Here is a 25,024-nt window from a genome sequence, read left to right as displayed (position 1 = left end):
ATCCACTGTCTTGCCCAGTCTTGAGCTTTTTCCCTGCTCTTCCCAGTCTGTGGTGTTGTGGTGCTACTGATGCTGCCAGCAGGCATTGCCTACATCGGGTGCTGTCTCCCTCCCTAGCGAAGGGGTCTTCCCACAACGTGCACAGTGTCCTAAAAGGTCACTGACCCTGCAGGGGTCTTTGTGTGGGGACGCTGGGATAGATGTGCAAAGCTAAGCCTGTGCTGGAGCATCGCCCGGAGGGGCCAGTTAGAGGAGGATAAGCGAGGTGGGGTGCACCTGACCCCCACAGGGGGTTCGGTTCGCGCTGCTCCCGGGGCCCTCGGCTGGGGCTGCGAGCCGACGCGTGCGGGAAGCGCCGTGGGACCTGGCTGGGCTCCGAGCAGGTGGAGCTGTGGGAGTACAGCAGGGAGACAGCTCGCTGCCGGTCTGCTGGTGGGAAAGGCAAAGTGCGCCGGTGCTCCTGAGCCTCCAGGTAACGGGAACCGGGCTGAGGAGGGCTCCCACAGGCTGCGGGGGCTTCACCGGCGGCATCTCCCTGGGCTTCAGCGTGCCTCTTGTCCCTGGGAGGCGGCAGAGTGCTCGCAGCCGTGGAGCGGTGGCACTGTCTCCGGGTCCCATTGCCTGGCTGCCTGCACCGGGTGCCGTCACTGTGCCATGGGAGAAGGGGCAGGAGAGGGGGTGTCGAGCCAGCCCCCAGCTGGGCTTGGTGTTGGGAGGGACTGGCCGTGGGCAGTCCCAGCGTGGAGGGGTGGTTTGGGTGCTCCCGGCCCCGCATGCATCCCTACGGCCCCACCTGAGAGCCCCGCTTCACTGGTTCAGCAGCCGGGGCGGGTCTGGGACCTCGGCATCTCCTGCTCCTGGCGGCGTGGCTGCAGTACCCAGGGGAGGTGCTGGTAGGAGCAGGGCCAGGGGCCAGGGCTGTCTCGTGGCCCAAGCTGTTGTCCTTTTAGCTCTGGGCAGTGCCACTAGGCTCGCCCCAAAGCAGCACCGTGTGCTCGGGCAGCGCCGCTGTCCTCCAGGGTCGTGGAGCGCAGCCAAGGTGCAGTGCTGCCCGTGAGACGAATCGCAAAAAGCTCTTGCCAGTTTTGCTGTAGCAAACTTCACACTGTGGCCGTTTTGCCTTGGTGCTGCAGAGCCTGCTGCCGAGCCCTGCCCGCAGCGAGCCTGGCTCCCCTCGGCACGTGCGCGCTGACAGCACGGGGCTCCCGGCCCCAAACCTCGCGCCCAGCCTCGCGGAGTGCTGCCCGATGGCTGGGAGCAGCGGCTGGGACGAGCAGCGGCTGGGACGAGCGTCAGCTGAGCTGTCACGGGGGATCTGTAGGGTCGGATCACCAAAGGCTCGGGTCTAGGAAAACCTGCGCGTGCTTGTCACTGTTTAGTTAATCACCATCCGTGGGAAGCTCTTGGGTGCTGCCATGCCTGTGTGCGTGTGTGTATTTACATATATATACGTAGCACCACAGCATCTCGATAATGCTCGGGCCCCTTCAGCGTTTTTCCAGACAATGTCTGCCCGCAGCGAGCGCCCAGTCCGCCTGATCTCAGCAAGCCAATCTATGCAGGGATCTTGGGAAAGAACAGTTGGGGTTTTATGAAGCTGGCATAATTTACAGCTAAAATAGCACACCAGAAATATGTCCAATCCAATCTCCTTTGTAATCTTGTTTTCATTTAAGCCTCCAGGCTGATGGAGGGGGGGAGTAAGGGAAGCAAACTGCAAAGGGAGTTTATTACCCGTGTCAGGGAGATTTGCGTGGTGCTCCGTACGCAGTGACCTCGGTTTGCAGGGGTTGCAGCTGGCTGGGGGGCTCCTGGCCCCGAGGGGCTTCTCCTGCCCGGGCGGGGGCTGCAGCCCCTGCTGCGGGGGGCTCGAGGCGCGCGCCGTGGAGCAGCTCCAGCGCCTGCTCCCGCAGCTGGGCAGGCAGAGCTATTGCAATGTCTCGGCGAGCACTGCGCTCGTGATGTCCTGGCCAGCTCACCGTGAAAAGGAATGAAATTATCTCGCTGCTGCTGCCTTTGCGGGTTGCGTTTCTCTTTAGTTTTCAAACCACAGATTGTCCCAGATCTCCTGCCAATAGCAGGGAGCTAACTGATAATGCAGCTGCTATTAATAAAGCGGTGTTGTTACATATTCATATCAATCAGACTTCTAATTCCACAATATTAAAAAAAAAAAGAAAAGGCAGTGTTTCACAGGGGCGATGGAGGAAGGTGTGAGGCAGGCTGGTGTTTGACGTGCATCTCAGCGTTGGCAGAACCCGCTCTGCTCACATCTCTGCCCTGTGGCACTCCTGCCCTGAGCGCTCTGCGTGCCCCTCTGACACCTTTTGCATCCCAGCATCTGGGAAGCGTTATCTTTGCTTTGTTTTGCCAGAAGCAGCCGAGATGAGCCCAGTTCTCCGTCGGTGCGGCCCTGGCAGGCTGCGGGCAGGGCTTCGCCCCGGCCCCGGAGGCTGAGCTCCTCTGGGAGGCCGAGGTCCTGCAACACGATGGGCAGGGACGCAGGGGACGGGATGGAGAGCCCTTCCTTCGTCCTGCGTGCCTGTCTGCGGCCACGCTGGTGGCGCTGAACCCAAGGGCCGGGTACCACACGCAGCTGCGGGATCCCCGGAGCGCCGGCACCGCTGGGAAGCGGGAGCGGTGCAAGACGGGGGAGCTCCCGATCCGTGCGGGTGTGTTGGTGGGAACGGCTCCGTGCTTTCTCCATTTTATATGGAAAGTTTCGCATATTATGTAAATTAAAAAGCAAAGCATAGAAAATCCTACGGTATAAATCTGGGATGTATATATGCTTGTGCAGCCATTAGCGAGGGAAGTACACCAAAGAATCCTGGCCAACGGATATATATACTTCCATTGCCATTCCTGCAATAAACTATGTTTTTGTCATTGCTACGGTATTTTAAAAAATGTACTATCTTCAAAACTGTAGCAGCGTTTTATGGTAAGCTGTAAATTGGAAGAGATACCTAATTATTCATAGGGTATTACGGAGGTGTCGGTAAATGACTTCACCGTTAAGGCTGCCCTGAGACTTGCGTGTGCAGCAAAACCCTCTCTCCTAGTGAATTCGGTTTCCAGATTTGGTCAAATATCCAGCAAGGCCAAAAAGATTTCACTCGGGTGCAGCTCCAGCACCTCCCCCTTCCCCGGTAGCCAGGTGTGCTTTGAAACACAGCCTCAGGGCCTCGGGTTCTCCGAGTCCCGGGGTGCAGGAGCCGCTCGGGGTGCGACGGAGCCGTCCCACAGCTGCCCCCGCCAGGAGAGGCGCGCAGGCGCTCAGCCAGGTTCCTGGGGCGCGCTGGCTCCCAGCCCTCTGTCAGAGGGCTGCCGTCGCTGCAGCGAGCAGTTTCCAAGCAACTCGGCGGCTGCCGGTCTAAAAGGACTCTTGGTAAAGGCACGTTAATATTAAGTGGAGTTATTAAATGCAACGGCGCTAAGAAGGCTGCGGGAAGGGCAGCTGGTGTGGCGGAGCTGATATCCTCCTGCCGTCGCTCGTGCTGTAAGGACAAGCCTCCCTCGTCCCAGGGGCAAACAGGGGGCCCGGGACCGGCTAGGTGGGCTGGCGGCAAGAAATCCCCCAATGCCTCCGGAGGGCCGTGGCGGTGCCTGGAAGGCCTGAGCTGTGTGGTGGTCGGGGCCGGGCTGGCTGTAGCCATGGTGGTGCGAGCCCAGGTTAGGGCTGCGGGGCGGCCGGGCACCTCCAGCAAGCCAGCAGCAGGGCACAGCGTGCCTGGTTCGGGGAAAGGCAGAGAGAAGAGAGTTGGAGGTGGTGGAGAAAGGTCCTCCGGGACAGCTACGGGGAGCAGAAGCTGTATCAGGAGCAGATGGGATTGCGGGTGCCACAGGGGGCCTGTAAGTGCTCGTGCTCTTTGCTGTGTTGATGCCTAGCTGGAGGCATCTTGCTTTTTTCACCTTGTCCATGAGTTTAACTTTCTGTCTCCCCTGAGTTCGTGTGAGCTCAGGACAGGGCAGGAGGGATGAGGAAGAGGTTGTTCTTTGCCGATCTGAAGGAAATCCATTGCAAGTGCTATTGTAAGCAAGCGCTGGCCTTGCAGGAGTACCTGGGGGCTAAACAAGGCTCCCAGGGGAGGGTTGTTGGGCCTCACCTGAGCACCCTGTGCTGTGCAGGCAGGGCTGAGAGCGCCTCTCCCCAGCACCAGCCCGCCTGGGAGGTGGGGAGAAGCGTTTTTATTCTGGAAATACTCTCAGGGCACTTCAAAGCCAGGGACGGATTTGTGGAGGCAGCCGCTGTCACGGTCCAAGCGAGCAAAGCCCTGCTTCTCGGGCAGGCTTTCACCCTCCCGTTTTCTGCAGCAGAGCTCCGGCTTGGAGAAGGCTCAGCTTGATTTTCAGCTCTGCCTGGTGATGTTTGTGCCGCTCGTAGCGGGGCTGTGCTGGGAAGGTGCTGGCCGAGGGGAGGTGGCAGGGGCAGGGAGCGAAGGCAGGGCCGTGCTTTCCTGCGGGGCCGGGCCGCCCCCTGGGCCGCTGGCACCGCGTGCCAGGACACCTGCGCTATCAAAACCAGCCAGCTGCTCGCTGCTCGCTGCGGTTCGGCACCTTCTAGGGTGGGTGGGAGCGCAGGTTGTGCAAAATCCACAAAGCGTTCGTGATCTCTGTCGGGAAGGGGCTGCCGGTGCCGCGTGCCGAGGCGTTTGCTCGGGGAGGCTGCTCCTGCCTGCGCCTGCTGCAGGAGGTGAGGCCGGGCCGCCCGGCAGCGCCCGCGCTGCCATCGTAAATCTGCCCGGCGTCGGCGCGTGCAGCAGCAGCCTGGGGGTGATGCGAGGAGCGTTCCCGCTGACTTACGGCTTCTCGGCTCCATGGGGGTAGGAAACGGCGGCGAGCGGCTGGCTCTGCCGGCATGTGCCGCATCGCGAGCTGCCCTCCCTCCCCGTGCAGCGTCAGCGGGACTCGGGCAGGGGCTCCCGGCAGGCAGGGCCAGCAGCGGTGTGCCGGGAGCGGGCCGGTGTCGGGGCCCCGGCCGGGCAGCGAGGCTGAGCCATCGTGGAGGTGAGTGAGGCTGGAAAAACACAGAGCAGAGCAGCATGGCCGGGGGGTCCTGCAGCCCACCTGACCGCTGGCTGCTGCTGTCCCAGCTGGTCTGGAGGAGGCCGTGAAGTTTTTCCCCAGCTCCTCGGTCTTTTATCCCTTAACAGCTCCTCTCCCCGCGAAGCCGACCCCAGCGTCTCCATCTCCTCGTGTTGTGTCAGACACCCGCCGGCCCGGGAATGATGTGTGTGAGCAGGAAGCAGCGTGGCGCAGGGCTCCGAGCCCTTCATCACAGAGCGGTGCTTTAACCTCTTCTCCTCCTCTGCACATCTCCTGGGCGAGTGTGCGTGCCTCAGTTCCCTCAGCCTTCAAGCAGGAGCAATGCTCGCTTCCCTGAAGTGCTTTGGGAGGAAAATTAAAAGCCAAGCACCGTCTCCTCTCCCTGTTGTCCTGCCGGGTGTGTTGGGATGTCCTCGTACAGCCCGTCTGCCTGAGGAGGGCCCGTCTCCCATCTCAGCGCTTTGAAGAGACGTCACGCAGCTCTTGGCTAAACAAATTTTCGTTCGCTGTGGCTCTTTTTTTTTTTTTTTCCTGCTCAGCATTCAGGGAGCATCGTTGTGGTAACCAAGGTATTTGCATAATCTGTGTTTTGTGGTAATTGCTCCCTTTCTGAAGAGGTGCTAATCATCCCATGGGTTTGGGGGGGCTTTTTCTATCTTTAGGACCGTGTTAGAAAGCGATGGTGATGCCTCCCACGGGGCAAGGTGCCTTGAGGCAGCCTTTAGCCCTCTGCTCAACGTTTCCACCTCGGGCAGGCAGAGGGCACAGGCTTCTGCACCGCCCGCGAGCACCTGAACCGAGTCCCTCCCTCACCCGTGCCTCAGTTTCCCCAGGCTCTGTGGCACCCAGGCTCACCAGCAGGTTGCCCCGGCACAGTGGTGGCCACGCAGTGTGCCTGCGTGCCACCGGCAGCGTGACTCAGCCCCGAGGCGGCTCCCACACGGCCGTGTTTCCAGGAGAGCGGCAGCATCCCCGCGGGTCCTGGGGGTACATGGGGCTACCCAGCCCGGGGCTTGGCTGGCCACGGCTGCAGAGTTGGGGGGCAGTCAGCCCTGGCGAGCTGTCTCTCGGGTTTGCTGCCCATTAAGTGTGGGGCTGTGGAGCTTGTTCTGGCCCTGAATTATTTCTGCTGCTTGCTCCCATGAAGCCCACACGTGCTGCCAGCAGGTCCTGCGATGCCTGTGTGTAGGGGACAGGCAGCAGGGCAGAGGCTAGCCTGGCCGTGGTGCAGAGGTCCAACTGTCCCCGTGCTTTGTGACCACAAGGGAAAACAGCACGTCCTGGCTGCTGAGCAGGGGCTGCAGCCTCTGGAGCCCTGCCGCACCCCTGTGCCCCCCCAGCAGCAGCCTGTCCCACTGCCCTGTGCTGGCATCGCTCACAAAATGCCTTTGCCGTGCAAACTCAGCGCCTGTTCATTACGGGCTCTCACCTCCAGCCTCGCTCTGTGCTGCCATCACCGGAGAGCAAAGGCTGCACCTGCCTCGGCACCGGCCGTCTCCCCGGCTGTATTAAGTCTCAGTTTATCTGTATAAAATTTCATCTCATTTATCTTCCTAAATCCCGGCAGGTAATTCTGTAATCGCGGTCCCTCCTGTGGTGCTGGCCTCTCCTCCCTACCCGATATCCTCTTCAGATTTAATCCCCCTGGAGTTTACATTGTTTTTTGCGATCCCTAAGGGATGATGCTGCTAAATCCCGATCCCGGTGCTGAGCTCCCTGGGAAGCACTTAATTCCCTTCCCGTTAGCAGGACGCACTGCTAACGAACCCTGCAGCTCCTCTCCTGCCGCTCTGCTCCTGCTCCCTGCAGAAGTGCTCTGGTTGCAAGGGTGCCGAGGCACTTTGAGGATAAGGGGTTCAGTCCTTGGTTTTGTGGTTTGGTTTGGGTTGGTTTTTTTTTGCCTTTTGTTTTTTGCCTTTTGTTTTTTGCCTTTTGTTTTGTTATGTTTTTGGTGTGTGATGGAAATCACGTGCTGTGCACGGAGCTGTTCAGTCTGCTCCCGGTGTAACCAAACTGACGACACAAACGCTCCCAAGAAGCCCCGAGGGACACGGAGAGGAGACCTTGCCCAGCATCCCCACCCTGCTGGCTGCGGTCGTAGGCTCGGGGTCTGGGCAGGCAGGGAGGCAGGAAGACCTGGCAGCGGCAGGGCAGAAGCCGGGTGCTTTGGTGTCGGCTCCAGGGCCAGGCTTGTCGGAGGAGGATGCCGGCGTTTGCCTCGTCTCTGCTCTTTAGGGGATGATGTCTTTATGGCAGTGCCTTCCCTTCCTACCTGTTTACGCAGGATGAGGTCCCGGTTTGATACTCTCTGATAAGGCTGATTCTAATAACTCGGCTGTGTTTACCTGCCCCCAGCAATATTCTTGCAAATGAGGTGTCAGCGGGGATGCTGGCGAACGTGAGTTGCTGTGTGTGGGTTTTTACAAAACCAACAAAGCGGTGCCGGGGCTTGTGATTTGCGGGCGTTGTGCCGGCATCCAGCCGGAGCCCCGGTGGCGTGCGAGGAGGGTCTGTCTCGGAGCCTGCTGGGGACGACAGCGTCTCATCGCCTGCTCCTTCACCTGGTGTTCACAGAGGATGCTGGTGGAAAGGCCTCGAATGGCTCCTGTGCTGCTGCCGGCCCTTCTGCTAGGGAAAAGGCAGCCTGTTAGCCGAGCTTCAGCGCAGGCTGCTTCCCGAGGAGGCACTTGTGTAACACCGTGGGCTTGGTGTCTCTCAGTCCGTGCATGGTTGGGTTGTGCGGCCCTGTTTGTGACTGCGAGGGATCTAATCCAGACAGGGCTCTGATCTCCCAGGCATTTTTCACGGCGGTCTTTGGCAGGCTGGCTGCCTAACCCTGCCGCCCTGCTCGTGCCTCAGCTTCTGCTGCTGGAGTCAGCGGCAGAGTCAGGAGGGCCTGGGAGCACCTCCTGTGCGTCCCCTGAATTAGTGGCACGCGGCGTGCCCCCGTGGGCTGGCAGGGAGCCGTGAAAGAAAGGCTGCTTCGTATGGATTTAGCGTGTTTATCCCCTTCTCGTGAGGGTTTGGCCGCCACTTTGGTCATCGCTGAACCCCCAGCCTGGCCAGGCAGGGGTACGTGAGGATGGGTCCCCAGCAAGCTCGAGTGGTTCTGAGCTGGCCCACCAGCATTTGTGTGCTCTCCATCACCCCAGGCCAAGCCCTCCTGAAGCTGTCCCACCTGGTTTGCATCCTCCCAGCATCGCACAGTGAGCTTGAGCCCGTGCCTGGGGGACGCTGTGACCACAGAGCCCCACGGCAGAGGGGTGCCGCCTCTCCTTCTGCTCCTCTCCTTCCCTGGCCACCAGCCCGAGAGCCCCTCAGCCTCCCGGAGGGATGCAGACCCTGTCCTTGCGCTGTGACAGGATTCACAGCCCCCAGCTCCCCGTGACAACGCGCTACTGACAGCCAGGAGGCATTAAGGACCAACGGGCTCGTCTGCCAAGACCGCTGGATTTTTGTTGTTGTTTTGATTCCCTTTTTTTAAAGGCTAGTAGGAGGATTTTAATCTGGGCAGCGAAGTAAGAATCAAGAGAGGCTCTGCACACATCCTGCTGTGCCCACAGCTCCTCTCAGCGGGCAGGGGCTGGTGCCTCCGTGGGTCTGAAGCTCTGGGGGGCGATTTTGATGCTCTCGGCCAAACTGGGAGCACTGGGGAGAGGCGTGCCTGGCCTCGCGGGGCTGCGGCCGTCCCCGTGCTGTCCCCAGCCCAGCTGGTGCCCACGCAGCCAGCGATGCTTTAACCCCGCTCTCACAGCTGCCCTGAGCCCGTCCCTGCCTCAGAGAGCTGATGTGAGCAGGCAGGCAGCGGGGCGGCGAGCTCCCGAGGCCACACTTCATGTACGACTCAGGACACACAAAGTCACCTGGTAGGATTTTGCGAGCGGGCGGGAATTGTCGTTCCCCAAAAGTGCCAAGGTGACAGCTGAGAGGGCCACAGGCAGTGAGGTGAGGCTCTGATGCTCCCAGGGTGCTAACACGGGTGCTGCGGATGGGCGCTGTGCTTGGGGAGCTGCCAGGCTGTGCCGTGCCATGATGTGCCGTGCCGTGCCATGCCGCCGCTCCTCCAAGGCACTGCCACGGCAGCCACCGGCTGCGTGCAGCAAAACGGGTTTGCTTCGGTGGCCCTGGGTGAAATCCCGTTAGCGCTGCTGTAAGCAGAGCCGCGTAGCTCACACGGCAGGGCTCGGGGCACGAACGGCAGCAGACGGCGCGATGGGGCTGGGGCCATCCCAGGGGACTCGGCTGGGCCAGGGCAGCCCCGCGGAGCAGGCTGCAGCGCGCGGCACAGGGACGTGTTGCAGCTGATGCTGTGTGACAGCTTGACGGGTCCTCCCGGGACAGCCGGAGCTGCTGTGCCAGCTTGAGAGCTGTCAGTCCTTGGCTCCCGCACCACGGCGTTTATCGTAAGCAGGCGGCGTGGGGAACTCGCTCCCGGGAGCAGGAAGGGCTCTGGCTCTGCGGGCACGCTCCCAGGGAGGTGCTCAGCCCCCGTGTCGGGGTTCTCGAGAGGGCTGCAGCCGGCCGGGGGACGGGACGGAACCTGAGCCGGGATGTGAGCGGTGTCCTGTGCAGCCCCCCAAATGGGGGGGGCACGAGGGGCCACCGATGCTTTCGGCCCCACGCCTCCTGCTGCTCTGCCCAGCCGGGCGCTGCTTTCCTCCTGCAGCGAGGCTCCTGCCGCTCAAACCCCACCAGCACTGGAGAGACACGGACCAGCAGCACGGACGGTAAGCGGCGTTACCGGGGCAGGGAGCTGGAACGAGACGGGCTCTGACAGCTGCTTCCACGAGGGTTACGAGGCGAGCGAGGTGTCAGCACGCACGGCTCCAGCCCCCCCTTTTTGCTCTCTGCTTTTCGGCACAGGCGTGTCTCAGCTCTCCGTGCCCTGGGGTGGGCTCTGGGGGTGGGCACCGGGGCGGCAGGCGTTGCCTGCTCCTTGCGGGCTGGTGGCCGAGCGCGGGGATGTGGGGAGGGGAAGCAGCACGTGTGCGCAGGCTGAGTCATGCTGAGGACTGTGCCTCTTGTTACGAGTCCAGATATGATGCGCGCTTGGCAGAAATCAGCTCATCATCTGCCTCTCCCCACCTGGCCGTCCATCCGTCCCAGCTCCTCAGCGCAGCGTCTGAAGGGAAAAAAAAAAATAAAAAAAAAATCTCCGCCTGGAAGATTTGGGTTGCTCCTCTGGGCTGTGAGGTCGGGGAAGCAAAAGCTGGCACTTGGTATGCGGAGCACGGAGCTGGCGGCAGGGACTTAGGGCTGCAGCTGCGAGGGGCCGCAGCACCGCGGCACCCTGGCAGGGGTCTGCACCCGGGGGGAGAAACGATGCCGCCGGGGTTGGGAGAGAATCGTGGGGCGAGCGGGGGGGGCTCAGAGGCACCGATCTCCCTGTGCCGGGTACGATGCAGGGGGGGACGGGGGCACTTCGCTGCTCCCCCCCTCGCTGAGCTGCATGTCCTCGGCTGCTCTGTGCCTAGGTGATTTTAGCTTTGATTCAGCTTAGAAATTGCCTTGGCTGAAACTCTGTCTCTATTGTTTGCAGTCTGCAGGAGCATCATTGAACGTGTCAAAAAGATAAATTGGAGAGAAGGAGAGGGAAAAAAAACTGAGGCGAGCGGTGCGGTTGGAGAGGAGAGTGGTGCGGGCTGGGCTCTCCCAGGGCAGCTGGTGCTTCGGGCACCCTCTCCCTCCGCCCAGGCTCTCCAGGGTGCTCAGGGTGCCTCTGTCCTGCCCATCCAAGGAGGGTTCAGGCACCCCTGATGCTGTCCCTGGAAGGATTGGGCCCAAGGGCTGAGGTTTGGGGGTTATCCATCCACGTTGGGCTGTCGGTCCGTGGCTGTCCCAGGGCATGAGCATCCCTCAGGCACCGTAGGAAACTGCTCCTGGTGCCAGCGCTGGGGACGCAGCTCTGAATGGCTGGGGTGGTTGGGTGTTGTGACGTGGTCGCTGCTGGTAACACCATCAGCCTCCTCCAGAACACCGCCAGCAGGAGCGTCCCTGCCCCAGGGAGCTCGTTAGCTGCAGGACATGGATTTGGGTTCAGTCCCACCGAGGCTCTGGGGGAAAGTGCTGGCACTGCGCCGCCGGAGGTCAGAGGGGCAGTTGTTGCCGCTGCTGGGGATGCTGGGGCAAATGAATCGCCTGTTAAATAAAATGTCAGCCAGAAATGGATGAAGACTGGCCTTGCTTTTACGGCTTGCACTTTACAAAATGAATATGCTCGTGCACGGTTGATTTGCATATTCAAAACAGGCTGCCTGGGAGGGCTCTCCTTTTGAACTGGGTGATACCAAAGGCTAAATTGTGTAAATTCAGTTATCCAAACACTCCTCTAAATGACTGGAATGATCTAATTACATAATCCATTGCCACAGGAGATGGTTTTTCAGAGCTTGAGCCTCTTTGTTTCTGGAGACGACGTCACCTCGCGCGGGAGGAACGCCGATGAGGAATTGCCCTCGCCCGCCGGCGCAGCCAAGGTGGTTGGGGTGCGTGCAGGGAGCCCGTTCCCCCGTCGCCTTTCACACCCGAAATCGGGGAGACTGATCGGTGTGAAAACTTCACGAGGCAGACATCACCCATGTCAGATTAAATAAGGCTGGTCTCAGATAGGAACTGATTTGCATGGGCTGATCAGGCGAATTGCTACAGTGTCTGCAGGACCTCGGAAAGTCGTCAGGTTCCCGTGCAGGAGGAAGGCAGCGAGCTGCCGCTGCGGAGCTGGGTGCGCGAGCAGCCGCGGGCATTGCGGTGCCTTCAGCAGGAGCCACGTCTCCACCTGCTCCCGAGCTCCGGGCAGAGAAGGAGCCATGCGATGGCACGGGCAGAGCTGAGACACCCCCGGGGGCCACGTTTTGGCTCTTTCTGGTCACTCGGTCGGGGACGCGTGCTCCTGGGCGGTCAGGAGGCTGCCCGGTTGTGGAAGCGGGGCTGCGTTTCCCATCCCCTGCGCTTGCCTCCGGGTCTCCCCTCCCGGCGTCGGAGCAGCCGTGCTGTCTGGTGGGGAGCAGACTTTGCTGGGAAAGGGTGTTACGCAGCTGTGGGCGTGCGTGTCCCGCAGGGGACGGCGCCTGCATCCCACGGGCACCGCAGGCACGTGTCCCACGTGCAGGCTGCGCGCGTGCGCGTCCCTCGGGGACCCGGCCGGCTGCCTGCATCCCGCCGGGGGACCGCATGTGCGTGCATCCCCCGGGGACCCGGGGCACGTGTGCCACCGCGGGAGCAGCTCCGTGCGCCCGTGCCTGCACCGTTCCCCCCAGGCGAGCGCCTTCAGGTGACTGGTGGGCGAGGAGGCGTGCAGCTGGGGAGCCGTGCGTGGCTCCTGTCGACAAACAGAGAGACGCCGTCTCCCGAGGCTGTCGGCTCGGCGCAACATTTGTACACACGTGTGGAAAACAGAGTGCGCGTGGGCGGGCGGGCCTCTAAATATAGACCTGGCTACCTGGGATGCTCGCACGCCTGCTCTGAGGACAGCTTCGGTGCAGGTTGTAAAGAGATTATAACCGAGTATACATTAAGCCTCTCTGCTAGAAACGCCAGCAGCCCCAGGCGGAAAACATCACACTCAAAGCTCCTTCTCGTCCCTTTTTTTATTTTTTTCTTTTCAGTGATGTTGCCTTTATCTGGTATCAGCTCAAGAGCTTTACTGAGCCTCAGAGCACCAAAAGGGCTCCCGGAGGGGCAGGATGGGACAGGGGACCTTACGATGCTGTTTGTCACCCCCCAAAGCTAGCGTTGGTCGAGGCTGGTGACAGCCACCTCCGTGGCTGTGGCAGGAGCTCGGAGCTGCACTAGGAGAAGCCAGCCCTGCAGCCCTGCTCCAGGACGGGGCATGTGGGTGGTGGTCCCCGCTTGTTCCTACACAGGGGAACAGGGACTGGCTCCACCGAGAGCGGATTCTCCTTTCGAGGGACGGTGGTGACACAGGCGGGGAGGTGGCCATAGCTCAGGGGCTTCTGCGTTCAGCCCTGGGTGGCTGGCCCGTGCTGGGTGAGCTCTGGGGTCCGACCCGTGCTGACACCAAGACACGATGTGCTGCCTCCTTCTCCCCCTGGGGCCATCACACTGAGATCTCGGCTGGGGACGCTGCTCGCTCTGCGCTCCTGCAGCCCTTCCTCCCCGCTCTGCGCCACGCCGCATGGAAATAGCGGCCCCCAAAACCCCTGGCAAGCCATCAACCGAGCAAATTGCTCTCCGTAAATCCCGAGTGAAAGTCCTGGGATTCGGGAGGGCCCAAAGGAAAGCGTTTGATTGGATTTTTCAAGCTGCTTTCTGCTGTGCCAGGAGAGACAGGCTGACAGCCTCCCTGAATCTTCCCGGCTGCCATTTGGGAGCGGGTTCAGACAGATTGCGCCCTCTCGATAATGGGATATAAGCGATCTATAACTCTCCTCCCTTTATTTAACTCCCCTCCGGACTTCATACGCAGTAATAAATTCCTCCTCTTGCAAATCCTTCTGCAGGCCAGCTCCTCCGCAGGTCTCTCTCCACGTCCAGCAGGCGTGGGGGGAGCGAAGGACCTGGAAATGAGCACAACGGGGGGAAAACGGGCGCGGAGTTGAAACGTCCTCATGGTGCCACGTGCGGGGCAGGCTGCCTTGGGGCAGGCTGCCTCGCTCCGGGCTGCAGGCAGGGCGTTTGTTTCCAGCAATGTCAGAAAGCACAGCTAATACAACGTGAAGGTCGCCCAGGATAAAATCGGTGGCGTTGGGAGACGGAGGAGCTGAGAGGCTCAATCAGCAGCGTTAACCGAGTGGCACCGAGCGGCCGGGCGCCGGGCGGGATATATTGCACCCAGAGCACACGTCACACAGCCGGAGTGTCAAGGGAGTAAGGGAGAAAAGTGCTGCAAATTTTGCTTCATTGCTCCTTATCTCTGATTAATCCTCTGATGTGTTCGTCTCGTTTTGGCCCGGTGTTGCCTGTTTACGGTGTCCCTGCAGTCCTCGCAGAGATAAAGATGCCTCCCAGCCTGGAGCGCCTTCACCAGCCCTGGCTGGGCGAGGGGTGGCCCTGCCGCTGACGGTGGTGGAGGAGAGGAACGAGCACTGTGCTCGTGGTCACCGTGGTGGGCGACAGCAGGGAAGGGGCTGGAAACCACCTTCTCCCTTCTGTCTGTGGAAGGGAAAGAAAATTACCCTGCCAAGCTTGCCCCACGTTGCTCCTTCGAGTGTTTCAGGCACCCGCAGAGTTGCGCGCGGCTGTGGCTTGCCACAGGCAGCCCGTGGGTCCGATGGAGAGCTGCCGGCCTCCATCCCTTAGAGATGGGCTGCTGGCGGCGCTGCTTGTGACACCGGGGCCGTTTCCCTTCTCTGCAGACCCTGCTGCCTGAGCCGCTAAGAGAGGGGCCGCCTCGGAGCCTCCCACCGCCCGCTGCAGCCCCCGGAGCAGTCGCCGAGTGCTGTGCACCGCCACCAGCTTGTAAGTGGATGAGACAGCTGGACAGGGACGTGGGGGGAAAGGGAGAAGGAAAAGCAGCGAGGTGACGCGTGGGGCAGTCCCTTGGGCACCCAGCCTGCAGGTGGGAGTCTGGAAACTGGGACAGCAATGGGGACAGCGAGGGCAGAGCCTCTGCCCACGCCTGGCAGGGAGAAGAGGAGCGCTGCCTTCATCCCTGGGGCCATCGCGGCATCTCTCCCCCAGCTGGGGTCATCCCTGCCCCGGGTCTGCTCAGCAGGGTTTTGTTGGCAGCCTCGTGGCAGCAGCTCGCCTGCCTTCTGATGGTGTTTCAGAAGGATTTTGCTTTGATCCTCTTCTCGGCAAGGCGCTTCTGTACGTCTGCAGCTGGGGAGAACAAAATTCCTTAAATGGCCAAAAATCGCAGGGAAAATCGGGAGAGAAAAAGCTGGGAGCCCCCAGGTAAAACCAATTTGCATTTATACGAAAATGATGTCTGCAGCAGCGTGGAAACCCACACGGATGAGGCAGCCCGCTGCCTACGGGAGGCATTCAGACAGGTTGCACGGGATGCCGGCTTGTCCCCGTGCACGGGGCTGTCACGGGGGGGTCTTCGTCACCTGAAATGTGCCTCCTTCGCCCCTGCAGGGATCGGACGCCCCGCGGTGCCGCTGGCCAGTGCCTGCCCTGGAGCCCAGCCACCCGGTGAGGGCGCTGGGACACGTGCCCCTGGGGTCGCACCCCTGCCACGCTCACACGCGCCCCGGGGAGCCCCCCGCAGTGGCCGGACACGCGCAGGTGGGTGCGCGCCTCGCGGGCAAGCTCGGGAGGGGGCTCATCCGTGTCGGGCTCATCCCGGTGGAAATTCCCCCAGGTTTTGGCAAGAGATAGCGCCGCAACTCCAGAGGCAGATGTTGAGCCTCTGGCTTTAGTAGCTGGAAATTGCTTTCACACCCACTTGAATTTACAGCCTCCCCAGCATCCCGTGGCAGCGCGCTCCAGGCATTAATTGGCTGCCGGGTGGCGAAGTCCTTCCTTCTGCATGGTTTATACCCTATTGTGCCGATGCCTTCCCATTCTCATATGGTCCTGGCTCCCTTCCCCCGTGTCAGCCTGGTTTTGCAGACTGCCTCCTCTTCCCTCTCCCTGATCTCCTTTCCCAGCCCTCGTCTTACGTGAGGAAAATGCCGCCTGGGAGCGTTTGCCTTTGCAGGGTGCCGTGGGGGCTGCACTCCGGATTTTCAGTGATGCTTCCGTACGCGTCTCAAAGGACTTCACGGGGCTTGTTTTGGTACAGCCTCTTCCTGCACAGAAGCTGTTTCTTCTGTTGACCCGTGCCTCTCTGGAGGTTGGGTGCAGCCATCTCCGTCAGTCGTGCTCACGCTGTGTTTTCTGCTAATTACCAGCATTCTTCTGGGAACGGCTTCTCTCCCTTCCCAGGCAGCAGCAGGCAAAACCTCGCTCCTAGGGGGGCCGAACCTCCCTCTATCCCCCTCCGCCACCCCTGGTCCTGGGATTCCCACCTGGCAAGCCTGCCCCCAACCCCGATGCCACGTAAAGAGCCGCAGGCCGAGCAGCAGAGAGCTGTGCCTGCTGCCTCCTTATTTACAGCTGCGTTTGGCCACCTCGCCGGCTCCTCCCGCAGCTCCGGGGGACGCTGCTCGCCGTCTGCCCCTTCCCGTCTGAAAGCCCCGGGCGTTTCGGCCCTCGGGCAGCCGCCATCTGGCACCTGGGAATAATGAAGTCCTGGGCCATGTGGCAGGGCCACACGCGGCTCCGCAGGCTGTGTCCGTGCAGGACGTCCTGCCTGGGTCGTCCTGCCTTCTCTAGCTGTCCCTTCAGCCTCGGCCAAGCTGGCATCCCACGCTCCGGCCCTGCCCGCCGGAGCCAGCCATTAACTGCTGCTGCCACAGCCAGGACAGCTGCTGCTGGGCCTGCAAAGGCGCAGCGTGTGTCTGAGCAGCTCTGGAAGCACAGCATCTGTCTGCCCTTGCAAACAAGGTCTGCGTCATTGGGACCGCACAAGCAGCATCTTCCATCGTGACCAGGCGCGGCCGTGCCGGGCCGGTGGAGCTGCCACGCACCCCGGTGCTCCTGCCCGCTCTGCTCCTGTCCCCGCTGCTGGTCCCGGGCCCCAGGAGCCCCGCAGGCTTCCTCTGGGCTGGAGACCAGCACCCAGGGCCGGAGCTGCCGTATGCTGCCCATAAAACAGCTCCTGGCCTGCTCCCCGGCGTTCCCTGCCTCTGCCACACGTGCGCAGGATCCCACATGCCTCGCAAGCCGCTCGCCAACTGCAGCCCGGCAGATGGAGGAGCCGGGCAGAGCTCTGCGGCAGGAGGGACAGGGATCCAAAGGCTCTGTTTGTTCTCGGCTCTTCGCGGCAGCAGAGGAAGCGGGAGGAGAGCTGGCACCCAGTGCTGGAGCTCCGCCTGCACGCGGTGCACGCACCCGGCCTGCCGGCAAGAGGCTCGGGCACGGGAGGGAACCGCTCCTCCTGCTCTGGGCCTGGGCCCGCAGCCTGCCCAGCACCTCGGTGTTTGTTCCATGTAACCTCCCCTGAGAACTGAACCGAGGCAGTGTGAACGTCTATCTGTATGCCCCCAGCCTGTTTTAAGGGTTTTGTTGTTGTTGTGTTTTTTTTTTCCTCGGTGGTGTTGAGTAGGACCTGTTTCAAACGAAGCCCTTCTGGAGCCACAGGAAGCGTTTCTGTATGGTGCCATCCTGCTTGAAGGCAGCCGGGTGTAGATGCAGCCCCTTGCTCCCAGTTTGGGCCTGGCACTGGTTTGTTCTGGCGGCTTTTCCTGCCGGTAAAGATCTTTTAGTCAGCACTAAAAGCAGAGGCAGAAATCCGGTCCTTAGAGGGTGCGGAGATTTATTGCAGTAGGAAATTAAAAACGCACACGTTGCCTTTTGGAGTAAGCCTTGCTCTGCCCGTACCCGTGTGGGGGAAGCGATGGCTCTGCACCCGGCCGGTGTGCTGTGCCGGGGCATCCCGGGGCGGCAGCAGGGACACGGCGAGAACAGCCAAGCCGGAGTTACGGAGCCTTAGGGGGAGAGCCGCCGCTGCTGCTCGAGGGTTTGCTCGCCAGCACATGGCTGGGGGCTGAGTGAGCGCCGTGCCCCAGGGCTGGTGCAGGAGAGCTGCCGTGGGATGGATGCTCACGGCCTCAGCCCCAGAGAGGCATGTCGTACCTGCTGGCGAGCACATTACTGCTTCGCCAGGAGTGGATAAGTCATGCTTACGAGGACACTGGTCCTCTTTTATTTAATTTCCTGGTAATGCTTCTGCAGCATCAAAGTCTTATCAGGAGAGGAGCAGCTTAAGAGCCTGGTAAAGGAGTTTTATTGTCAGTATGCAGCGTTTTATTCCCCTCTTCCCTTTAACATCGGACAGCAGACCTGGTTATGGCTGAAACGAGGTGCGCCTTTCTGCTTTTCTCCTTTTAAGTTGCAAAGGTTTCCCTGCTAACCTCTTACAGATGGTCATTCAGCCGCGTGAGCAGCTGCTGGTCCTCCAGGAGCCACGGGCTCGGTGGGGCTGATGCTGGCACTGCAGCTGCGGGGCTATTTGCAGCTCCTACGGGCGCCGCAGAGTTCCCATTTCGCAGACAGGACGCGTGCTGCGGGACAGATCTGGGGCCCTAACAGCTTCAATGGGACAGCTGTGGCTCCAGGGCTTGTCAGTGACTTTGCAACCCCCTGCCTCAGTTTCCCCAGAGCAATGGTGTTGAGCATCCGAGTGTTGCCAGCCTGCAGTTGTTGTACCATCGTCCTCACTCTTGCACGCTGCTGGGGCTCGTCAGGTGTGAGAGGCTGGGGGCTGCGGCTGCTGGGGGCAGCCTGGGGGTGGCAGGGGGGGAGGTTTGCTCGGCGGCTGTGCTGTCTGTTGCAGCCAGCTCCCTCTCTGCAAACAGCAGGCGTTCTCCCTGGCCGTGCCAGGCGTGCCGGAGATGCGACGTTACGTTCAGTCGCCTTTTCAGCAGCAGACAATGTCCTTGGATAATGTCCATTTAAGAAAATTGTTTGAATTGTGCAGGTTTTTTTTTTTTTGCTGTTTTTTTTTTTTTTTAAATGCTCGTGGGAGCAGCAGAGCAGATAATGAGGCAGCGCAGAGCCAGCGGCAGGGGAGCTGGCACTGAGGGCGCTCCCTGCGGCTGCGTCCTGCGGGAGATGGAGCCCCCCGTGCCCGCGGGTGCTGCACCCCGCTGGGACCTCCTGTGGGTGTGCTGTGCCCCCCCCAAGGAAATGCCCGCTCCCTTCCACCCCTCAGAGGTTCCTTCCCTGGGACGAAGCCGGACCCGGCTCCCTTAAAGCCTCTTGGGACAGGTGGCCCCTGGAGCACAGGCTGGTGCTGAGCTGCCAGGGGCTCCAGCCCCTCTCGTCCCGCAGTTGTTCCTCGCCGCCCTGCGCCAGGTGCCCGCAGTGGGAGGGGGGCATCGGGAATGCAGACGGATTGGACTAGATGGGTGATGCGTCAAACCCTAAACTGATAAGAGACAGAACAATTGATGTGTTGCCAAAAAGGCTGGGAAGGATCTTTTTTAAGCAGGCTAAATAGTCTGGACAGGAACAAGCAATGAGCGGCACAGAAACAACGGCATGTTCATCGCGTCGTTTGTCTGGCGGTGGCCGCGCGCGCTGCCATCTGCCCTGGCTGCGCTCCGCAGCTGTCCCCACCTCGCTGGCCTTGCTCCCTGCTAACCGGCTGGCAGCCCGGCCCTGCTGGCCCCAGCACCGCAGCCGGCATCGCTGCGGGATGCCCCGGGCAGGTTCAGCATCACCTCGCGCCGGGCTGGCTCTCCCCAGCTGCAGGAGGCCCCTGGGCGGGTGCTGGGGACTCGTCACGTTGAGCAGCGGCAGCTCGGTCTGTCCTAATCCTGATTTTTTTTAGGCTAGATTTGATTCCACCTGTGCCGAGGATGCCAAGGGTCTGCATGGGAAGAGTCAAGAGTAGGGACAGAGCGAGTCGCGGGGACAGGGATGGGGCGGTGAGAGGCTGGGACAGGAAAACTTACCCGTGAGGTGCCACCCGCCAAGCTGCCGTCAGCGGGCTGTCCTCTGGGTCCCAGGGGATTTGGGGCAGGGGGGGGAAAGCTGCCTTTGCAGCGGGGGTGATGCGTTACATCCCGCCCCCCTCGCTGTGCGGCGCAGCCATGTGATGCCGGAGGAGCGCGGCGATGATATGGAATGTGGGCAGCTGCCTGCGGACACGCTCCGACAGGTGACGGTCCTGCGCCACCCCCGCTACGGATTCGGCTTCGTGGCCGGCAGCGAGAGGCCCGTGGTGGTGCGCTCGGTGGCAGCAGGTAAGGTGCACGGGGGGGGCCCGGGGCATTACCTCGTGGCTCCCGGAGCGCCTTCCCCCGTGGCAGCCCCTCCCCGGCCTCCTGTCCCCGTCTGTCCCCTCCGGTGGGCCCACGGGGTCCCCTCTGTGGCCACGTACGCGGGTAAATGCTTTGGGGGTGGTTGGGACCTTAATTCCTGGCTGGGAATGTCACCACCACCCCCGGCCAGCCCAGCGCTGACCCTCTGTCCTGGCAGGTGGCCCCTCTGAGGACAAACTCCTGCCAGGAGACCAGATTTTGGCCATCAATGATGAGGATGTGAGTGAAGCCCCCAGAGAGAGGTTCATCGAGCTCGTCAGGTGAGGGCAGCAACCTGTTCATCGTCCGCCCCGGGAGGGGTGCAGGACTGTGCCGGCTGAGCGCTCACGAGGCCGTGTGTTGAGCAAACCTGTCCTCCTTCCCCTCTCCTTTCTGTCGTAGGAAGGCCAAAGACTTCATCATCCTCACGGTCCTGCACACCCACCAGGTGAGAGCAGGCAACGGGTGCCACGGCCAGCCCCCGGAGAGCCGATCAGGGGAGATGGGATGGGGATTAGCAGCCCTTTGGGAGACCAGGGTGGGGTTTTGGGGGCCCCAGGAGACCGCTGGCTCAGCTGAGGTGTCAGGCCGGCTTCCCACCACCCCACTGCTCTTCTGAGCTCTTGGCTCTCAGAGCTGCCACGAGTGCATGCATCTCCCTGTCCTCATTGCTCATGAAACCACCTCCTCGTGGGACAGAGGGAGGGAGAATCTCCCTTCTATAATAATCCTGATAATTCTTGATAATAATCAAGGATGCTTGTGGGGGCCACCAGGCATGCCTGCTGAAGTGACCCAGCATGCCGGCTGCGAGTCCCTGGCGAGATGGGGCTGCCAGGCCCCAGGTTTATGGCACGACTGGCACCGGCACCGTGTCGTGACGGTGTTTGCTCCCCTGGCGTTCTCCTTTCTCCGTGCCGGGCTTTCCCCGCGCTGCATTACCAGTGTAGGTGATTTACCCAGCGCTCTCTTTCCAGTCCCCCAAATCCGCTTTCATCAGCGCAGCCAAGAAGGCGAAGCTGAGGTCCAACCCGGCGAAGGTCCGCTTTTCAGAGCAGGTGACGGTCGGCGAGACAGACCCAGTGAGTCCTGCCCGCTGCCCTCCCATGGCACCCAGTGTGTCCCCGTGGCAAAAGGCTTCGAAGGAGCGCCCCTGAGAGGGGTGGGCTGGCCGGGGCATGGCTGCGGGGAGCTGCTGTGCTGCAGTGATGTTCCAGCTCAGTGGCATCATTTGTTAATTGCAGGAGGGTTTTATTAAGCAGCACTAGTACAAAAAAAAAAAAAGACACTCAAAGCGCTTCTAGCAAATTCTATTTTTAAGCAAAATCAATTAGGTAATTATCTGATCGAAGCGCTGCTCACTAAATAAAATCAGCTGTCACCCCACTGCCTGCCCAGGGCTCGAGCAAGGCTGAAGGGGGCTAAACTTGGGCTGGGGGCCAGGAAAGAGGCGGTCGGCTCTGAGCCCCCCCAGCAGCTCCCCTCTGCCGGGCAGGCTCCAGACACCCCGCTGGGATGCGCCTGACCAAGTGGGATGCTCGCTGCTGGCGGCTGGGCAGGTGACTCCATCAGGCAGCCCTGAATCACTCAGGCTCTGTGCTTCTAAATGCTCCACGGAGAGGCTGGGTTTTCGAGGGAAATGTGCCTCTGAGCGCACGAATGCAGGGAAGCGAGGGATGCTGTCAGCACTCCATCAGACAGCCGTTCTCTCTGCCTCCTCCCCTCCATCCCCACCCTCCCGCTTCCCCTGCAGGACATGCTGAAGAAGGAAGCTCTCCTCCTCATCCCCAACGTGCTGAAGGTTTTCCTGGAGAACGGGCAGATCAAGTCCTTCACGTTCGATGGCCGAACCACTGTGAAGGTGGGCCCCCCCCGCTCCTCCCCTCCCCGGCACCGCAGCGGTGCTCCCTTCTCCATTTTTTCTCTGTCTCTTGCTTCCTTGTACAAGCACCTGCGAACTGCCATGACATAACAGCGAGCCCCTTGGCATCCCTGGGTGACGTGTGCTGCAGCCAGCACCTCCTGGGTGCCAACTCTGGGGCCGCATCCTGCACCGGCCTGGCCCTGGGTGCTGGGGCGAGGCAGCTCTCGGTCGGGTGCCGGCCCCCCCATGCCCCAGAAAGGAGGCAGCCGCTGCCCCGCACCCAAGCCCGTCTGTGGCGTTTGCAGGACGTGATGGTGACGTTGCAGGACCGCCTGTCCCTGCGGCACATCGAGCACTTCGCCCTGGTCCTGGAGTACTCGAGCCCGGAGCAGAGCCACCGCTTCCTGCTGCTCCAGGACAAGCAGCCGCTGGCCCACGTAAGCCCCCGCGTGCCGGCGCGCGGGCAGGCTCCTGCCCCAAAATCAGGAGCGCGGGGCTCGTGCCGTGGGCTCACCAACCCCATCTGCTCCGGCCCCAGGTCGTGCAGCGGACACACTACCACGGCATGAGGTGCCTCTTCCGCGTCAGCTTCTTCCCCAAAGACCCCGTGGAGCTGCTGCGCCGCGACCCCGCGGCCTTCGAGTACCTCTACATCCAGGTAGGGACGGGACGTCCTCCCAGCGCCCGCTCCATCCCCGTGAGGAGGGTGCCGGCTGCCCCCGGGTCCCTGAGGACACCTCTCCTCTACCCCGCAGAGCCGCAACGACGTGATCAGAGAGCGCTTCGGCGTGGACCCCAAGCCGGAGATGCTGCTGGGGCTGGCTGCCCTCCACATCTACATCACCGTGGCGGCCACGCGGCCCAGCCAGAAGGTGTCCCTCAAGAACGTGGAGTGAGTCCCGATCCCTGGCCCCGCCAGGCCCACTCACAGCAGCCTCCCTGGGGCTGGGGAGGCGTGTGCTGGGAGCCCAGGAGCATCCCCAGGGGAAGCCGGGCTGATTTCCCACCTGGCGTCCCGGGCGAGGAGAAGCTCTGTGGCTGTGTGACACCAGCACACCGCCGAGCCCTGTGGCCGTGGCTCAGCCCTGCTGCGGCTCCTCCGGGGCCTTAAATCCATACGAAGCGCAGGGTGGCCTTGCCCAGGGTGTGCAGGGAGGGAGATGGCATGCAGGGGGGGAACCTCAAAAAAGAGCTTTGGGGATTTGCCCAGCAAAACCTCACATGGCGGCGAGGCCTTCTCACCGCTGTGCACCCCTTCCCCATGGGGACCCACGCCAGGGCTCTCACTGCTGCGGCGGCGACACCGAGCTGCAGTTCTGGCTCCCTCTCACGGCAAGAGGATGCTCTCCGGCGGCAGCCCTGCCTGCTGGCCCTCTCTGCCCTCCTGTCCCCATGCTGGTCCCCCAGGCAGGGCTCCCCAGCGGCGGTGCCCAGCACTCGGGGTGCCCCAGTTGAGGCTGCTCCCTCCCGCAGGAAGGAGTGGGGCCTGGAGCCCTTCCTGCCCCCCTCGCTGCTGCAGCTCGTCAAGGAGAAGAGCCTCCGCAAATCCCTCTCGCAGCAGCTCAAAGCCCACCAGAACCAGCCCGGCGGCACCAAGGTGAGCCCACCAGCCCGCCCTGCCGCACCTCGGTGCCGGTGGGGTGACGTCGCGGATGTCACGCTGGTGGTGATGGCCCGTGCCATGTCTTTGGTCAGGTCTCCGCTGCCCAGGCCAAGCTGCAGTACCTGAGGATCCTGAACGAGCTGCCCACCTTCGCCGGGGTCCTCTTCAGCACCGTGGGCCTGGTACGGTAGCTCGGGAGGGGAGGTGTTTGGCTCCGGTCCTGAGCGTGTGGCCGGGGGGAGAGCTGGGGGAGATGCGTCCGTGGCTCCTGCAGGGGTGTCCGCTCTGTGTGCACTTCCCCGATCTGTTCTGTCCTCCCGGGCCCCGTCTGGAATGCGAGCCCCTCCAGAAAAGCCTTCAGACCTGCCGACAGCAGGTTGGATCTGCAGGGCCGGGGCTCTGCTCCTTTCTTGGCGGCCTTTTGGGCGACGAGGTGATCTGCTCGGTGAAGCTGCGGTAGTGCCAGGCATGTGCTCACATCCCCCAGGCTCCCCATCCACACCATCCAGCTGGGACACTCTTCACAGCGCTCTGCTCTCCTCCTCCAGCTCCGGGGAGGCTGGCCGCGTGCTGCCGTCCCTCTCAGAGGAGGGTGACCCTTGGCAAAGGCCACCCATCCCCTGCTTGTCCGTGCAGGGAGTAGCTCAGCTGGCCCTGCCATCTCCGTGAGTGCTGGCCCAGCCCCACCGCCGCTTGGTGGCTCTCGAAGCTGCCACCTCACTCCTCCCTCATCTCCATCAGAGGCATCTCCACCCCTCACCCAAGCCACCTCACTTTCTCCATGGCAGGAGGAAAGCCACCGAGCCAAACAGGAGAACGGAGGACCTGCTAAGGCTCCCCGCTGCCTGCCTCACCTCTCCATCTCCATCCCTCTCGCTCCACCTCCCATCCAGGGGACTCCGTGTAAGTGTCACCTCCGCCACCATCACCTCTCACCCCCACCCGAGGGCTCAGCAGCTTCCTGGCTTCTCCGGCTTCACCCCCTGGGTTTGATTTCTTGCAGCCCGTGATGGATTTTGTTCTCACCGTGTCTGGGAGCTCCTAAGAAATAAGTGGGTGCAGAACCACGCTATATCTCATAGGTGCTGGGCGGTTGGAGCTGTGCCTCCAACCCTGCTTGGCTCTGTAGCATTGGGAAAATCATCCCTGGTGGGGGTGCCTGGCTTTTTGTTTCATCTCTGAGACCACAGCTGTGCCTCTGAGCCAGCTGAGCAAGCCGGGCTAGGAGCTGAACCACGTATTCAACCATATGAGCCACAGAATCGAGCAGTAAAAAGTATTTCCTTATTCTCTTCTGCGCTGGCCTGCCCAGGTCTGGCTTGGAGCATCCGTGCTGGGCAGACCAGGACAAGGAAGATACCAATTTCAGTCAAGGCTTCAGTCTTTCTTCTCATTTAAAATGCATTCACTCCCTCGCTCCCTCCTCTGCTTCCCTCCCTCAGCGGCGATGTCAAATCAGGCAGATTTGTAACACGCTCCCACTTCGCTGTAGTGACACCAGCAGGCCTGAATATTTCATGTGGACGGTCAGTTCGGGGCTGGAGATTTAAATAGCCTTGGCACCCCGTGCACGCTGCTGCCGGCTCTGCAGAGAGGCTCGGGGAGGGGGCCTGGCACCAGCTTCACCCGCTGCTCCCCGCCAGCCACCTCCGCCCCCGGCCGTAGCAGGAGCCGGCCGAGCTCCTGACATCTCTCCCTCGCCCGTGGATGCGTTTATTGACGTCTGTCCGTCTGTCTGTCTCCCTTTCTCCG

General features: G+C 61.7%; 1 protein-coding gene across 4 annotated transcripts in view; it reads left to right on the top strand.

Moving 5' to 3' along the window:
* The window catches only part of FRMPD3 (FERM and PDZ domain containing 3), a 45,902-nt gene that overhangs the window by 2,822 nt on the left and 18,056 nt on the right, over positions 1 to 25,024 (top strand). The window contains exons 2-13 of one of the 4 annotated variants that reach the window (XM_080554646.1): positions 14,364 to 14,466; positions 15,091 to 15,240; positions 19,594 to 19,748; positions 19,984 to 20,086; positions 20,208 to 20,253; positions 20,783 to 20,887; positions 21,559 to 21,666; positions 21,975 to 22,106; positions 22,208 to 22,327; positions 22,425 to 22,561; positions 23,143 to 23,266; positions 23,365 to 23,454. In XM_080554646.1, the coding sequence (XP_080410772.1) occupies positions 19,601 to 19,748; positions 19,984 to 20,086; positions 20,208 to 20,253; positions 20,783 to 20,887; positions 21,559 to 21,666; positions 21,975 to 22,106; positions 22,208 to 22,327; positions 22,425 to 22,561; positions 23,143 to 23,266; positions 23,365 to 23,454 (1,113 nt within the window). In that variant the 5' untranslated portion in view covers positions 14,364 to 14,466; positions 15,091 to 15,240; positions 19,594 to 19,600. Of the gene's footprint in view, positions 1 to 14,363; positions 14,467 to 15,090; positions 15,241 to 19,409; positions 19,749 to 19,956; positions 20,087 to 20,207; positions 20,254 to 20,782; positions 20,888 to 21,558; positions 21,667 to 21,974; positions 22,107 to 22,207; positions 22,562 to 23,142; positions 23,267 to 23,364; positions 23,455 to 25,024 lie in introns of those variants that run through there. The other 3 variants (XM_080554645.1, XM_080554648.1, XM_080554647.1) reach the window with 3 other exon arrangements.

The sequence above is a fragment of the Anser brachyrhynchus genome (genome assembly GCF_964034855.1).
Source record: "Anser brachyrhynchus genome assembly, chromosome: 13".
Taxonomy (NCBI): Eukaryota; Metazoa; Chordata; class Aves; order Anseriformes; family Anatidae; genus Anser; species Anser brachyrhynchus.
Note: the sequence above shows the minus strand (reverse complement) of the source record. Positions and strands in the feature narration are given on the sequence as shown.